This window comes from Ambystoma mexicanum, chromosome 6p (assembly GCF_040938575.1).
Source record: "Ambystoma mexicanum isolate Mex_15411 chromosome 6p, UKY_AmexF1_1, whole genome shotgun sequence".
In the NCBI taxonomy this organism is placed as follows: Eukaryota; Metazoa; Chordata; class Amphibia; order Caudata; family Ambystomatidae; genus Ambystoma; species Ambystoma mexicanum.
Genome location: NC_090935.1, coordinates 372662936 through 372679044, shown reverse-complemented (window position 1 = coordinate 372679044; position 16109 = coordinate 372662936). Strand labels below are relative to the sequence as shown.

Below are 16109 nucleotides of genomic sequence, written 5' to 3'. Positions count from 1 at the left end.
TACTGCACCAGCGGCACGTCAGTCGAGCGACAACTATTACTTGTTTGCAAGACCGGTAATTATAGTTTCCATACTCTTCACAAATTAGATGTTATTACTATATAACTTACTAGCAATGTAGACTTTTGAGCTAAATATGTGCCATTCATATCTAGTCTTTATAACTTACAGACCCTGTCCAGTCAAGCATGTAGAAATCACCAAATCTCTCAACTACTGAAAGTAGAATCAAGTATTAGGAAACCTCAATCACATTTAAGGTATGGATAGATTCATTTATTCCTATTTTAGGAATTTAGAAAAATCAATTGCATACATTATTTCTAACGGTATGTTTTTATTTCTTTTTATTTCTCTCTTCTCTCCTGTTTTTCTTGTTTTTTGACCTACTACCTCTGACGTTGGTTGTTTTTATTTTAAGCCAAGGTTCAATAATTACAGATTAATGCAAATGGTAAAATACACTGGTATGCCCTGAGGACGACCTCTTTGGTTGGGCATGTTTTGGCAAATTCTTGGCTTTCCTTTAATGTTAAACAAGCTGCGCAATTGCATATAAATTGTGTGTGATTTGGCGAATAAGCCTTTCTCAAACAATGTGATCTATTCAAGTTTTTGGTCGTTGAAGTACTCAACAAATACGCTGCGCAATTGCATATAAATTGTGGGTGTTGTATTGACCAAGCCTATTCCAAACAATGTGATATATTCAAGTTTTGGTTGTTGAAGTACTCAACACATTGTATGACTTTCGCTTGGTATTTCCTTTTACAAAAATACACTGTATAATTTATCCAAGTTTTGATTTATTTAACACAATTAATGTGTTACACTCTACCTGTGAATAAACAACCTTGTTCTTTGTCACTAATAAATCAGTTGAATATCTCTGTGATTAATTCCCCATCATTTATGTTTAAATTTTCCACATCAGTGCTTTTACGTTGGTTACCAAGCGCAGCCTGTGTAGATAGTAATTCACAATAATTTGATATACTTCAAGGTGATAGTGGAGGATCATCTCACTACCTACACGACAGCAGCTCAACCACAATTTTACTTCATTTCCTTTCATGAAAATCCAGTTGTGCGCATTCCTGACTAGGGCTTCACTTCCACATACCGTATTTTTATTTTTACTAGGAATGATGGCGTCATTTATTTATTCGGTACCTCACGCGCGCCTGCGCATGGGCCCAATGCAAGAGTGGCTCAACAGCCAGTGGTGTCAGGCCAGCGGACAATGGGACGATCTAGTGGTGGTCTCGCAGGCCTTGGTTCTCTTGCTACGTTTGTGGTCGAAGGAAAACCTGGTAATAGGGAAACCATTCACCACCCCCGCAGTGAAAGCCACTCTAACCACAGACGCATCCCTCACAGGATGGGGGGCTCACCTATCCCATCAGACTGCTCACGGAGTCTGGACTCAGAGCGTAGCATCCAAGCACATAAACTTACTGGCGCTACCAGCTGTGTTCAAGGCACTGAAAGCCTTCCAGGCACACTTCCAAGGGAAGACAGTGATGGTCCTCACGGACAGCACCACAGCCATGTACTACCTCAACAAGCAGGGGGGGCACTCGCTCTCCAGGACTGTCCAAGCTGTCCCAGAGCATCTGGAAGTGGGCATCATGTTCCTACTGTCACAACATGTACCAGGGGAACTCAATCTGCTAGCAGACGAACTCAGCAGAGACTTCCCTCTGCCCTCAGAGTACGAATGGCGGTTAGACGAAGACATCGTCTTCGACGTCTTAACACAATGGGGGTTCCCAGAAATAGATCTGTTCGCAACTCTGGAGAACTCACAATGCCAAGATTACGCCTCCAGGTTCCCCCAGAACCAATCCAAGGGGAAAGGTCTATCGATACCATGGTCAGGGAAATTTGTTTACGCTTTTCCCCCGACTCCCCTTCTCAACAAGATAGTGCACAAGATGCACCAGGAACAAGTTACCATGATACTGGTGGCCCCTATGTGGGCCAGACAACCTTGGTTCGCTCACTTGATAGAGATGTCTTATCTTCTCCAGTGAAACTTCCCTGCCCGTACAACATGCTCACAGGACAAGGGCAGGACACTACATCCATGCCCTCAGACCATGAATTTAGCAGCCTGGCTCCTGAGATCATAGAATTTGGACATTTACAACTCCCGCAGAGATGCATGGACATTCTCGGAGGCTAGAAAGCCTAACACTCGTCACTGTTATTCTAGCAAATGGAAGAGATTTGTCATTTGTTGTAGGGGAAGGAGCATCAACCCAGTTGACTGCTCTCCCACACAAATTGTTCTGTACCTGACTCACCTATTAGACTCGGGCTTGGTGTTTAACTCTATTAAAGTCCATTTAGCTGCACTTTCCGCATACACCACTTCCCAACTTAAAGTGTCATGGTGGAAAGTCCCAGTTATTAAAGCCTTCATGGAAGGAGTGAAGAGGATCCACCTCCCATAGCTAACCCCGCTCCCGGATGGGACCTAAATGTGGTACTAACCAGGCTCATGGGGTCTCCCTTTGAACCCATGCACAAAGCAACACTTAAAGACCTCACTCTTAAGACTGCTTTTCTAATAGCTATCACCTCCATTAGGCGAGTAAGTGAACTACAAGCGCTCTCTGTACTAGACCCATTTGTTAAATTTCACAAGGATAAGGTGGTTCTACACACACATCCTAGGTTTGCACCAAAATGTATCTCTAAATTCCATGTCAACCAGTCAATAGAACTACCAACGTTCTTGCAAAATCCTTGAAACTTAGGTGAGAAGAGCCTGCATACACTGGATGTTCGCAGAGCAGTGATGTTTTATATGGAAAGAACTAGACCATTGAGAAAGACTAATCAGTTCTTTGTCTCGGTGGCAGCAGGACGAGGAGATGCAGTTTTGAAATCCACTATTTCTAGATGGATTGTACAATGCATCACTCTCTGTTACACTCTTGCTAAGAGAGAACTACCCTTCAAGCCAAGAGCACACTCCACTCGAGGCACCGGGGCTTCCATAGCTTTCATTGCAAATGTCCCTCTTGAGTCCATTTGCAAAACGGCAAACTGGAGTTCTGTTCATACCTTTACAAAACACTACTGTCTAGATGCCCACTCTAGATCTGATTCTCAGGTGGGACAAGCAGTATTAAGACATCTTTTCTCTACTGTTCCTTCTCACAACCCACCTCCAACTCTGGGTACTGCTCGCTAGTCTATGCACAGCATGTGATTCTAAGCAGATTAACAAACATCAGAAGACAATGCATTACTTACTGTAAAAGCATTTCTGATGGTTTTTATCTGCTTAGATTGACATGCGCCCACCCTTCACCCCGCCCGGATCAAAGAAACATTGACTTTCTTCTATATCTCTCTTTTCTGTCCTCACTCACGTCTAATAGGCTCCCTCAGGGCAGAAAAAATACAGAGGGACCTCGACGCGTGAGGGATTGTGGTACACTGCACGTCACTATAGGGATAGTGTTAGACACGCCTTGTCGACGTCCCCTTTTCGCCACAGAAAAAAAAATGCAATACTCCGCAGTGACCACTGGATGTCGGACTATGCACAGCATGTGAATCTAAGCAGATACAACCATCAGAAATGCTTTTACGGTAAGTAATGCATTGTCATATACTTTTCAGAATTGCAAAACCCATTCAAAGGATAGTAAGAATATTAGGCAAGATTGTATGCAGTACCCTGTGGGAGACTGCACCATCCTTGCCCTCTTGGCAATAGTTAACCCAACCTTTGGTATAAGCATGTACTACACGAGTTGGTAGAGTGACTGAGCAGCCAGGCTTTTCTCAAGAGGGGTCAATGAGCTGTAGGGTTATTACACAGAGATTCACAGTGACAAGTATCCAAATAAACGCACTCAAGGTTTCTTGATTAAACAATTATAAATGTAACAGTCAGTTGAATAAGCCTTCTTTTGAAGGGAGCAATATCTAAGTAACACAAAAATATACTTCAAAATACACACTCTGTTTCTTTAAATCAGTAAATACCCATTTGGGATGGCACACAGATTCTTCCTACACCCTGAGGTGACTTAAATAACCAGGACAGTGTGGACATTAATATATCACTGGTACATTTAGAGCAATACTGAGGTTCGTGTCAAAAGGAGAAGATAAGGAATACATGGTTAACACACATTCTTAGGCAGGTAAGTACTTTTTGAACCCTCCACTGCAATGTAAATTAACGCGTTCATGGCCGAAAGGGAAAGCACAAAGTCAGAGGTAAGAAGAGTCTTTCAGGGAGTCTGGACAGCCAATGTAAGTTGAGCAACAAGTCTAGGTGAGCTGAAGCACTTCTTGCAGGTATGTAAAGTCTCGCACAGTGTTTTAGAGGTCTTTGTATAAAAATGAAATCACTGTAGGGCCACAAGCTGGGAGACCTGTGAGGGGCAAAGCTGCAAGCAACTCGGCAAAAGCCACCAAGTCTCAACTGAGAACTAGCAAGGCTACGCACCAAGAGCCAAGTCCTCTTAGTTTTACAGTACCTTTTGGTTAGAAGAAATTGGTTCCAGCTGGCTTCTGTTCCCGTGTAGGTCTGCAGATCCTGTTGTTCCTGGGCCTCAGTCGTAGGGACAAGAGGGAGGACGTCTCAGGACTCCTGCACTACGAATTGAAGGTCGGCGGCAACAATGGGCAAACTTCAGATCAGCTGCTCTTCGCAGTTTCAGCTTCGAGCGACCCTCGCACATAGCACCACCACGGTTCTCGGATACCTTAATGGACTTTCCTCTAATCTGGCGTCCAGCACTCTGGGGTGGCCCAGGCTTGGTCAGTCCTGCTTCATGGAAGTCCGGAGGATCTTCCTGGTGCTCGGGTCCTACTTAAAGAGACTCACTCGATTCTGGTGTTACCCTCCCTGGCACTGCAGTTCCTGCGACAGCAGTGGAAGTACAGCCAGCTCCGAGAGGATTTCCAGATGAACTCGTCTTGGGGTCGATTGGTCCCACCAACCCAAGGGGAGAAGACGTCCTTGCAGGGCTTCTCTAATCGAAACAAAATTGGAGTTTCAGCATAGCAGCAGAGCATTGCCGGGCAAATCAACGGTCCAGGAGTTGCAGCAGGCGTCCTCTTCAAGTTCTTCAGATTCCTTCTTTCAGTAGTTGACTCTGCCTTTCAAGCCAAAAGCCTTGCCTTTTATTTAGGTCCCATTCATGCCAGTCTAGCTGTCAGTAACCCAGCAGGGTGGCTGTCCTTGCCGGACAGCCAGCCGGCCAATCACCTAAGAGTGCATTCCTGTCTCCTAGGAGACTAAGCACAGGGAGTTTCGGGCATCTCCCTCGCTTCCTGCCCCCGCCAGACACCCTGGAGCCAGAGGCAGCCTTCACTCATGAATCCCGCTAAAGGCAAAATGAACAAAGCGACCAAACCAGGTTTGGCGTGCAGAGTAAATCTCAAGAAGGACCTTTCCAACAAGGAATGGCGAAAAAAGATGACCAGGGCCATTTTGACAAAATGGGCACCCATGGGTGCTTTACTGGAGCTGCAATTGCAGCACGCGGTAGAAACACTCGATGGTAGCAAAGAGTAAACCACTCTCCATTGTAGAAAGGGTAACCTAAAAATGTTACATGCAAATCTAGACAAAGGGGATACATTGTAACCCCTCCAGCACCTTATTGTAAGTTAGTGTGTGCTGGGTCTAGAAAGTTACAATTTGTAAGTAGTCAATTTCCCTTCACTGCTCTGGGAAACAGTAGTTGTCCAAGAGAACGTATTTATTTAAACCTTTGGGAAATGTAATGATTATGCCTATGGAGTTTGTTAGACTCCAAATTTTAAAATAAACTCGGTCCAAATCACATATATACATGAGTGTGGGAAAATGGTCACACTCTCTCCAGGTTAGAAATTAAAAGTCCTAAAGTCCAGCAAAAGGAGCTGGGGTCTCTAAGGTAGAAGGGAATTGGCACATTTCTGAGAATCCTCCCCAACACTAGCCCCCCCCAACCCCCAGACTAAGGAACAGGAGGATTCAATCCACTCATGGATGTAACTCCTTTCAGAGGGACAGTTACCAAACAACTCTTTCACAAGTAAGTAACCTTTTAAACACTGGTTATACTTTTCAAGACAATACTTTTCTTATCCAGTCCTTTGATAGTCTATTGCATGAATTTACTCAGAGGCCGAAGAGAGACCTTAGTGTTCAAGGTGCCCGCTGTAGGCAGGTTGAGATAGGGTTCAGTTGAAGGAAAATTCAGAGCTCACCAGGAAGTCTCTTCAATACAAGTAAGAAGTTCACTTTAGAGATAGTTCGGGTCAAGGAACTTGTGAGACGACACGCTAGTGGGGTTCCAGCAGTGGGCCTGCGTGAACTGGATGAGACCCCCCCAATCACATTAATCACCCCCAAAGCTTCAGAGGAATCACAAAAGGCTGAAGTTAAGTAATACCCCACCCACCACAGTACCTCAGCACAGAAGAAGAGTTTGCAGCAGGACGTCTTCAGGATCTGCAGCCAAAAACTGGGTCGATAAATTCCTTTTTGTGAAGACTGTAGACCGGACACTGGAAGGGGTGTCCAGTCAAAGTATCGAAATAATAGGATCGAATGACCTTTTTGTTTTCGAATCCAAAAGGATCGAAAAAAAGGGCGAATGCTTTTTTTAAATGTAATTATTTATATATTTATTTTTAGTTTTGTATGTAAAAAAAAGGACTTTTAAAAGAGAAAACAGGCGGTTGGGGGGGAACCCCCCCATACAAAAAATCAACCCTTTTTTTCCATCCTTTTGGCGTCGAAAAAAAGGCATTTGATCCTTTTGTTTTAGAATATTTGACCTAGAACCACTGGAAGGGATATGCCAGCAGGGATCAACGGGGGAAGGCTCCAGGCAAGAGTTTCTTCGTGACTGGATGCGGCTCAGTGGTTTTTGCAGCCCTTTTCAGGAGCCAGGAGAAGACAATTACACAGGTTGGTTTCTCGTCACTAATCTGGTCCAGCTCTCTGCTGAGGGGACTTCCAGGACTCCAATAAAAACTCCATTAGTTCAGCTGAATGCCCCCAAATTTTCTGCGAGATTCGCAATTCAGAGGACTGTGCACCATGCAATGGCTTGAGGTCCCAGGGTATATTGGGGTATTGCAGCTTGAAAAGGTCGTAGCACGGCAAAGGATGGCTGAAAATGCACTCTAGTGGGTCTCAACAGGTCTGGGTCAGGTGGTCCTTTTCGGGATTCACAGGTCACTTCGGAGGAAGGGTAACCGCGGGCACCAGTTGAGCAGAAGGCTCTCCGGTTGTTGGAAATCGCCACGGGTGTCGTTTCTTAATCTTCGGTTTCAGCTCCAGTGGTCCCCCCAGCACTCTGCATAAAGTGGGGAGATACTGGCTCACTTATACAAAAAGTAAAGGGGATGAAAATCCCTCTTTACTACTTGTGAATGTTCACCCAAATACATGAAGGAGAAATGAATCGGGGAGCCAAAAGGGGCAACCCAGCCTAAGCTCAAATGTTATAGGAGACTATAACTCCAACCATACACTATGGAGAGAAATAAAGGGTCACCCATAAAAAGAGTAAAAGGCTAGGTGAGAGGGGAGAAAGTTTCCCACTCACATAGGGACAAAGAAAAATAGTTACCAAGTCCAAGCAAAAGGTTCTGGGGTTGACACAGGTCCGGAAGATGCATCACTAATATGAAAATCCTACCTAACAATCGTGCCTAATAGCCTCTTATAGAGCAGTGTGTTGGATTGGGAATGGGCTGGTTTTTTGAAGCCCTACTGAGCTTTGATTCAGTGGCCTGATATGTGCCCAACTCGAGCCTCATCCCACTGACCTTTCAGAGGTATGTCTCCCTAGTCATGAAATCTCTCCAAGTCCTGATATGATTCACTTTTAGCACAAGCAAAAAAAAAAAAACATGCAGTAATTGTCAGATCTGTTACTGACGGCTGCAGCAAAGGCCTGCAAAAAATTAAAACAAGCTGATGGGTAATGTGCATTCTTTGATTTGGTGAAATGTACTCATGCCTATCAGTTTCGACGTCAAATGGCCAATAGTCCAATTGAACTGGTCTAACTTAATTTCTAACAGTTTTATTTCCTGAGCAATGGTGTTAGGTAGAATTCTCAGAAATGTGCCAATTCCCTTCCACCTTAGAGACCACCAGCTCTTTTGCTGGACTTTAGGACTTTTAATGTGTCACCTGGAGAAAGTGAGAACATTTTCGCCACTCATGTATTTTTCTGTGATTTATAATCTGTTTCTTTTTTACTTTGGAGTCTTACAAACTCCATAGGCATCATCTTTACATTGTGACACAAAGCACCTTCAGTGCAGTGACACAGGGAAGGTTCTTAGATTTCCCAAGGGTTTAAATACCTTCTCTTGGTGAAACTACTGTTTCCAAGAGCAGTGAAGTGAAATTGACTTTACTTATATTTTTTTTTAACTTTCTAGACCCAGCACGCACTATTTTACCATAGGGTGCTGGAGGGGTTACTTAGTATCCCCTTTGTCTAGTTTCTCATGTAAGATTTTTATGTTACCCTTTCTACAATTAATGGCTGGTGGCAGTGTTTTTACTACCATTGTGTGTTCTTACCGTGGGCTGCGTTTGCAGCTGCAGTAAGGCACCCATGGGTGCCCATTTTTTTCATAATGACCCGGTCTTCTTTTTACGCCATTTCTTGTCAGAAAGGTCCTTCTTGAGATTTATTCATCGCGTCAAACCAGGTTTGGTCTGGCTGTTTGTTTTGTCTTTGGCAGGATTCACGAGTGAAGCCCACCTCTGGCTCCAGTATGTCTGGCAAAGGCAGGAAGCGAGCAAGGTGCCAAAAACTCCCTGCGCTTAGTTACAGGAATGCACCCAAAGGTGGTTGTCCGGCTGGCTGTCCGGCAAGGAGACACCCTGCTGTGTGATTGACAGCTAGGCTGGAATTAATGGGAGAAACCTGCATGAAAGGTGAGGCTTTTGGCTTGGAAGGCAGTTGACCACTGGACGAAGGAATCCAAAGAAGAACTTGGAAGAGAAGCCAGCTGCTACTCCTGGACCCTTGGTTTGCCCAGTGAAGCCCTGCTGCTGTGCCGAAGCTCTGAATTAGTTTTGTCTAGAGAAGCCCTGCAAAGACGACTTCACTTGGGTTGGTGGGACCAATCAACTCCAAAGTCAACTTGTTTGGACATCCTCTTAGAGCTGGCTGTACTTCTGCTGCTGGAACCGCAGTGCCAGGGAGAGGAACACCAAATTGAGTGGATCGCTTTTAAGTCGGACCCGAGCGCCAGGAAGGCCCTCTGCACTTCCCTGAAGTTGGATTGACCAAGCCTGAGCCACCTCAACAGAGTGCTGGAGCCCCAGATGTGAGGAAAGTCTGAAGTGGTAACCAAGAACCGCATTGTTGCTATTTGCTGTCAGACGCAAGGAGCTGAAACGCCAAAGCGCCACTTAATTGAAGTTTGCCCATTGCTGCTGCTGACCTTCCCATTGCAGTGCAGGAGTCCCCAGACGTCCTCCCTCTTGCCACCACGACTGAGGCCCAGGAACACCAGGATCTGCAGAGTTGTACAGGAACAGAGGCCAGCTAGAACAATTTCTTCTAACCAAAGGTACTGCAACGTCTAAGAGAACTTACCTATTTTGGTGTAGCCTTACTTGTTCTCAGTTGAGACTTCTCTTGCTTGCCCTTGCAGAGCTGCTTGGATATTTGCCCCTCACAAGCCTCCCAGCGTGTGGCCCTCTAAGTGAATCTTATTTTTTACAAACTTTTCTAAAAACATTGTGCAAGACTTTTACTTATCTGCAAAGTAGATCTTCAGCGCCCCTAGATTTCGTTCACCTAACATTGATTGTCCTGGCTCCCTGAGACTCTTCTTACCTTTGACTCTGTGCCTTTACCTTCCCCCCCCAGGAAAGGGGTAAATGTATTTGACATTGGAAGGTGTTTCAACAAGTACTTACCTGTTTATAAATTATTTGTTAACCTTTGTTTTAGTCCCACATCTAACTTTTGCACCAAACTCTGTATTGCTCTAAGTGTACCAGTGATAAATCAATGTCCACAGTGTCCTAGCTATTTAAGTCGCCTGAGGTTGTAGGAAGTGTCTGTGTGCCATCCCCAATTGGTATAATCTGATTTAGAGAAACTAAGAGTGTGTTTTAAATTATATTATAATTGTTACATGTGTTGCTCCCTTCTAAAGAAGGCTTAGATAACGGGCTGTTAAATTAATAATTGTTTAATCAAGAAACCTTGAGTGTATGTTTTTTTTTTTGAATAATTGTCACTGTGAAACTCATTGTTACAACCCTACGGCTCACATTGACTCCTTGAGATGAGCCTGGCTGCTCAGCCACACTACCAACCTGTGTAGTACAGACTTATACAAATGGTTGGGATCCTATTTCCAGGAGGTAAAGGTTGCTGTAGTGCGTCCAAAGTGTACTGCACCCAATCTTGCCTAACAAGGGGCATTTATCAGATGTGGATTATTTCTTACTTTTGAAGTTCAGAGAAGCCTCATGCAAATGCTAGTTAATTCTCAGAAATAATAACATTCATTTTGATTAAGGAAAATAAAGGCATGTGTGCATTTTTGGAAGTATAATTCATTGAATGATCTAAATAAGGTTTTAAATAGGTTTGTTTTTTCTTTGTTGCTTCTAGGTATGGTGGAGAGGCTCAGATGCGGATTCAATCAGCGTTGGGCATTCCAAGTAATGTTGGGCCCATCTTGGGTTCCCCTGTACCAGTAGGTAAGTAAAAAGGGTCGAAATGATTTCTGCCACCCATGTAAGATCTTTAAAACTAGAACTACACTTCAGAATATGTAATTCAAATAGAGTGTATGCATATACCGGTTGCATGTAATAAAGTCACCGCAAAAATGGAAGTTTTAAAATAAATCGCAGTAAAAAGGCTGTGGTGTGGCCCCTGCAATCCATGTAATCGATGCGGGTGACACCCCTGCAACCTAAACCCATTGTACCGCACAAATGGTGCGGGGGACTACCCTGCAACTCCCGCTCACCTTGTGGTGTATAATGCAAACACTTTTACTGGGTCACACTACAGCCTTTTTGCAGCTATTTTCTTTTTGGTGTAAAAACTGCCATTTGTCACCGACCATATTACTGGATTACCATAATACTGAGGTAGGTGAAAGGTTTAGGTTATGAAGTTTGACTAGTTTGCCTTTTCATCTTTTATGCGTACTACTCCTGTATCCCTGGACAACTGTGGTTGTGAATAACTGAAATTAAATCCCATATATTATAATGTAGCGATAAATACTGCTATGGTGGTGAAGGGGAGTGGGGCAGGTAAACGCCTGTCAGCCTGTACCTGATGGGCCCAAGTGCAGCGAGGCAATGGCCCCTTCAACCCCCCGAGGGCTCAGGTTACTAGCCTTATTGTGTCTCCTTCCCCACCCCCGTAGCAGTGGCCATTGCCATTAGCACCCGGGGTTCCCTCCTGGAGGCAAATAATGTTAAAAAATGTTTTTGTACGGTAGAGGGGCACTGCTGAAATGGCGGTGGCCAGTCTCTCGTAGAAAAAACCTGATGGCCACTATCATGGAAAGTCCTTTCTCTATTTTTACGGTGGTACACCAAGAGTACATGGGACCGGGGGTGATAAACAGGTAAGTGGGGGTTGATGGGTATGAGCATCTGGGTTCCAGGAAACACTCGTGACAGGAGACGAAAACTACTTCTGGGATGGGGACTGACACACACCTTGGGGTTTCTGCTAACAGAACGGTGGCATTTTACCTTTTAGACACAGACAATTGAAAGCATTTTCATGGTCAAATGTATATGTTAAAGAAAGTGAAGAGAACAATTAAAAATGTAGAGCCAGTTGGAGCCATGTAAGCAAATTGTTACGAAATGGAACACCCACAATAGTATATAGTTTCAGGTCCTTATTTCTTAATCCGCATTGGCCAGCTAGGCGATGTGGCCTTGCGCCTTAAGAGTCTCCAGTTCCACAGGAATCACTTTGTACAGACTTAGGACATTTCACTATTGGACTTCCGAGCAAAGCCAAAGGTTGGAGGTAAACGTTCCAGAAACAGAAAAATAAGGTGGGTAAAGTTTTTATAAGATCCTCTCCCAAACCTACCACCCTAAAGGATGCCGGAGGAGGATCCTTGACCCAAACCACTGCTCATCACGGCCAGGCAGCGGGGAGGTACCCATAGTGCAACCCTTTGTCAGAAGGAGCAGGGAGAGGCATGCAAACTCACCACCCCGCCTGTCCCCCATTTCGATTTCTTCAGCAACCTCTTCAAGGGTTCCTGAATCCGCTGGCTCCACTCACTTCTAGTCTTTGCCCAGTCGAGCTTGGGGTCCAGGAACTGCATGTGCTGAGGCCACTTTTGGCATTGGGTCTGGCTAGTCAGCGGTTCCGGGCTCTGGTGAGACAGTACTGAAGAATGGACAGTTGACACCCTTGGCACGACAGGATGAAGCCCTCCAAGTTGCAGACCATGTAAGGGGGACCTCCAGGTCTCGAAGGTGGTTAGTTGTAGGGGTGTTCTCTGCGATATGGTTACGAAAAGGTGATCCTCGTCATGAAAACGAAGGAAAAGGCCCTGCACGGGTTCTCATCAGTCAGGAAAGCAGCAGCAGCTGCAAGTGAAGGATGCTTATCTCACCAGTTGAAGTCCTACAAAGTTCCAAGGCTGAATTTGGAGCGGCAATTGGTGCAGTGAGGTAGCCCAGGAGAAAACTGGTCAGTCCATGTGGTCGATAGACCGTTCCGGAGGCTCAGCAGACATAGATCCTTGAGTAGGGGTCAGGTACTTCGCACCATCCCAGATGGGTTTAATGCCTCAATGAGGGCCTTCTGGAGATTCCTAGAGAGGAACAGGGCTTTACTGGGACTTGGGTGAAGGCAATGTTATTTGACTGCAAAGGTTATTATCCTTTGGTCTTCAACAAGCTGCACTTCTTCGTGTGGGTCTTGGTCTGTCGAATGGCTGTAAGAGCCCCCCTTTTATCCCAGATTTGAGCTGAAGTTGCCCCAAGCCCACCAATAGTAAGGATCTGCACCAATCAAACTGGCAGAAGCAGTCCAATCTGGACAGCCTCTGGCCAACACATCTTCCCAGAAACAGACACATTTTGGCTTGGATGTGGGCAGCGTCCAGACAAACAGAACAGCACTTTGTCTGGAAGAGCAGGAGCTTTTCCCGGGAAAGAACTTCCCATATATGACAATTTGGAACTGAAAAGGCAGTAAGGAGGTCAAGAAAGAAAATGACCCAAGGATAGGCAAACATCTTATGGCACAGCCATTTTAGTGTATATGATAACCTAAATGGCATTATGTAGTAAAATGCCCAAGTGCACATGAGAAAAATCTAAAACATAGTGGAAAAGTATGCACTGCCACGAGCCTATCCTGGACACATTGTGTCTGCAACAGTAATTTTGCAAAGGACTAAGTAATAGGGACGCATTGCCCAACTGCACTTAACGGTAAGGTAATGTGTGCAGTTTCAAAACCAAAATCTGTTCTTGGGGTCTGTCTTTCTCCACAGAAAAGGTGAGCAAAAGCAAGGGAAGTAAAGACAAGGGATTGGTCACGCGGCAGACAATAGCAAACATATGGGGTACCTTTTCAAAGTTTGTTGGATGACAGCCAAGATAAAATCTTTCTATTTTTACACTTTTGTGGGGATTGTGCATATGGTTTATAAGCAAACCTTACACATTATATTAATAAAAAAGAAAGACGAAATGTGTATATATAAGAATCAGGAATTGGATATGATTAAATACATTTTATAATAATCTAGACGTTTTGCTGACTTTTCAGTGTCATGACTTTTTGTCAACACTGATAGTTTTTCCTAAGTGTAAAAGAAGGCTGCACCTGTATTGCTGTCCCAAGGCTGCTAGTAAAGGGGTACTTGAAAATTCCCCATTTTGTCCATTTTGTCTCTGGGGAGTCTTCTCACACACAAAATGTCAAAATCACGTGCTGTTAGCAAGTATTTTACCTTTAGGTCTGCACTTTGGTTATGCCTTTTAACCCCCTTGCTAGCCACTAGTATAGATCTCTTACTTTTAGTGCGAGGAGATTCACCCATAGACAAATGGGGACACTTGAATGCTCCTGTGTGGTAGCCATGTGGGCTACTTTAGGCAACTTCTCAAAATGAAGTAGCAGCTTTCTTGAAGGACTTTGCTGAAAGCAAAGTAGCTAAAGGAAACCCAAAAAGGGATTTCCAAGTTAACAGCACTCAATAAGACAGATGAACCGGCATCTGATGGCAGAGCGGCATAATAATCCTTATGCTGGGTTATTCACAATGTCAAGTGTAAACTCAATATTGAAAATAATGCCCAAACTTGTTGTCTGCTTTCACGGTTAGGATAGTGTAGTCAGTTTCTGTTTTGTAGTTGAGGAAAGACTGATTATTTGGAGTCCTCTGATTCTCGTACTGTACTTATTTGCTCCAGTCCTTTGGTAACAGTATGTTACTGATGCTCCGGTTGTCTGTTGGGCCTCTGCAGGAACAAGCAACATGACTTTCCTGGGAAATGGGGGATGAGGGGACCCTTCAGGCTTTCAGCTGGGCACTGCCGCCCTTGGTTTAGTAGAAGGTATGCAATGTTCCTCTGTTCTCTCTAGCCAGTCACCACATTGTCTTGACATGGCAGATCTCTGCAGTCAGAGGGATCTTGGGTGGATGCAGTCTCGCCTTACCTTAACCTGAAAGGGACACGTTTCTTCTTGGTACCACGATAAGTCTGCAGAGGGATCCTTGCATGCTACCGTGATTCAAGTTTGACAAAACAATGAAGCAGAATCCTTAGTTACATTGGGAAAATTGCAGCTCCATGCATGCTCCTTCAGTGACAAATGTATTTCACTTTCCACGAATTTGAAATATGATGTGAAAAGGCTCTGTGCTTCTAAGTGTTATGGTCTGAAAGCTGAGAACAAGCATGCACACCCTGCTGCACCTGTAACGAAAAGCAGGTGAAAGCAACATGCATGATGCACAGGAGACTGCTTCACTGCCACAGTAGTGGCATTCCATCCTTACTGAAATGAAGGGATTAGATGTGTATTCCATCACGAAAGGCACCAGCTTTTCATTACAGGTAAACGAGCAAATAAAAGAATGTGAACCAGTTTAACTTCTATGTCATCCTTGGCCAAACCTCAAGGGTCTCCCGTTATCACAAACTAAGTGACTTCATTGTAATTTAGTTTGTGTAGAATACTTGGAATCTTTGGAGGTATTTGTGGGTTAAGGGGTAAATGAGGGGTGGGGAGGGGTTTTCTGTGGAGTGGTAGAGAAGGGGGTTGGGCGAGGGTATCACTCACCCCAAAAAGTAAATCCAGTAAAATTTGATGTAATGCACACAAAGTATATTCCAACTAAGTAATTGTTTTTGTTGAAATGACATAGCACCCATCTCAAGGTATCTCCTGCAAAGAAAAGCTGGTTGAAATTGCCCCAGGTGGCAGAATATAGGTCATTAGACAGCAGGAAGAGAAACTGGCATAGATGCAAATTGCCCCAAAAATGTATTTCATGACTCCAAAACCAAAAGGGGACTATGTAGGAATCGTGCATGATTGGACAACCAAGTAGGTAAGTTAACGCAAAGAAAACATGTATCTTTCTTCCAAAACTCGCATACAAGGAAATGAACTAATTTGTATTTGAGTGTCTTGACTACTTCACACCTAAGACTTTGCCCAACCTAGAAAACACTAGAAACTGCATCCCCCTATGCAAAATCGGAATGTTGTCAAGTCTGATCTTAGTGCTATGGTTGCAAAAATGTCAGCTGAATTTTGCCAAAATGAAATATAAACAAACTCATTGGGTCCCACAAAAGGAAAGAAGTCTTATCGGCTTACTCCTTAGTATGCCTGATAAGGTGCTGTATGCTTGCCAGGTTTCATGTTGCCTGCCGGCAAGTAGGTCGGCGTTCCCAGCTCTAGAGGGTACCATGGTGCTTTTGGGCATGGAGGGACTACACCTCCCAACAATCCCTGAAGCAACGTGTGACGCAGGGCACATCACGCCTACCAGCTGACCAATGGAGATACACCGTGACACATCAGCTGGCTGATCCTGGAAGACTGGTCCGGAATGAAGGCCGCTCCATCTAA

The 16109-nt window shown here is 44.5% G+C and overlaps 1 protein-coding gene across 1 annotated transcript in view; it reads left to right on the top strand.

Moving 5' to 3' along the window:
* The window catches only part of NUP155 (nucleoporin 155), a 1628423-nt gene that overhangs the window by 491371 nt on the left and 1120943 nt on the right, over positions 1-16109 (top strand). Inside the window, exon 16 of the mRNA XM_069627148.1 lies at positions 10632-10720. Coding sequence (XP_069483249.1) covers positions 10632-10720 — 89 coding nt within the window. The remainder of the gene's footprint in view (positions 1-10631; positions 10721-16109) is intronic.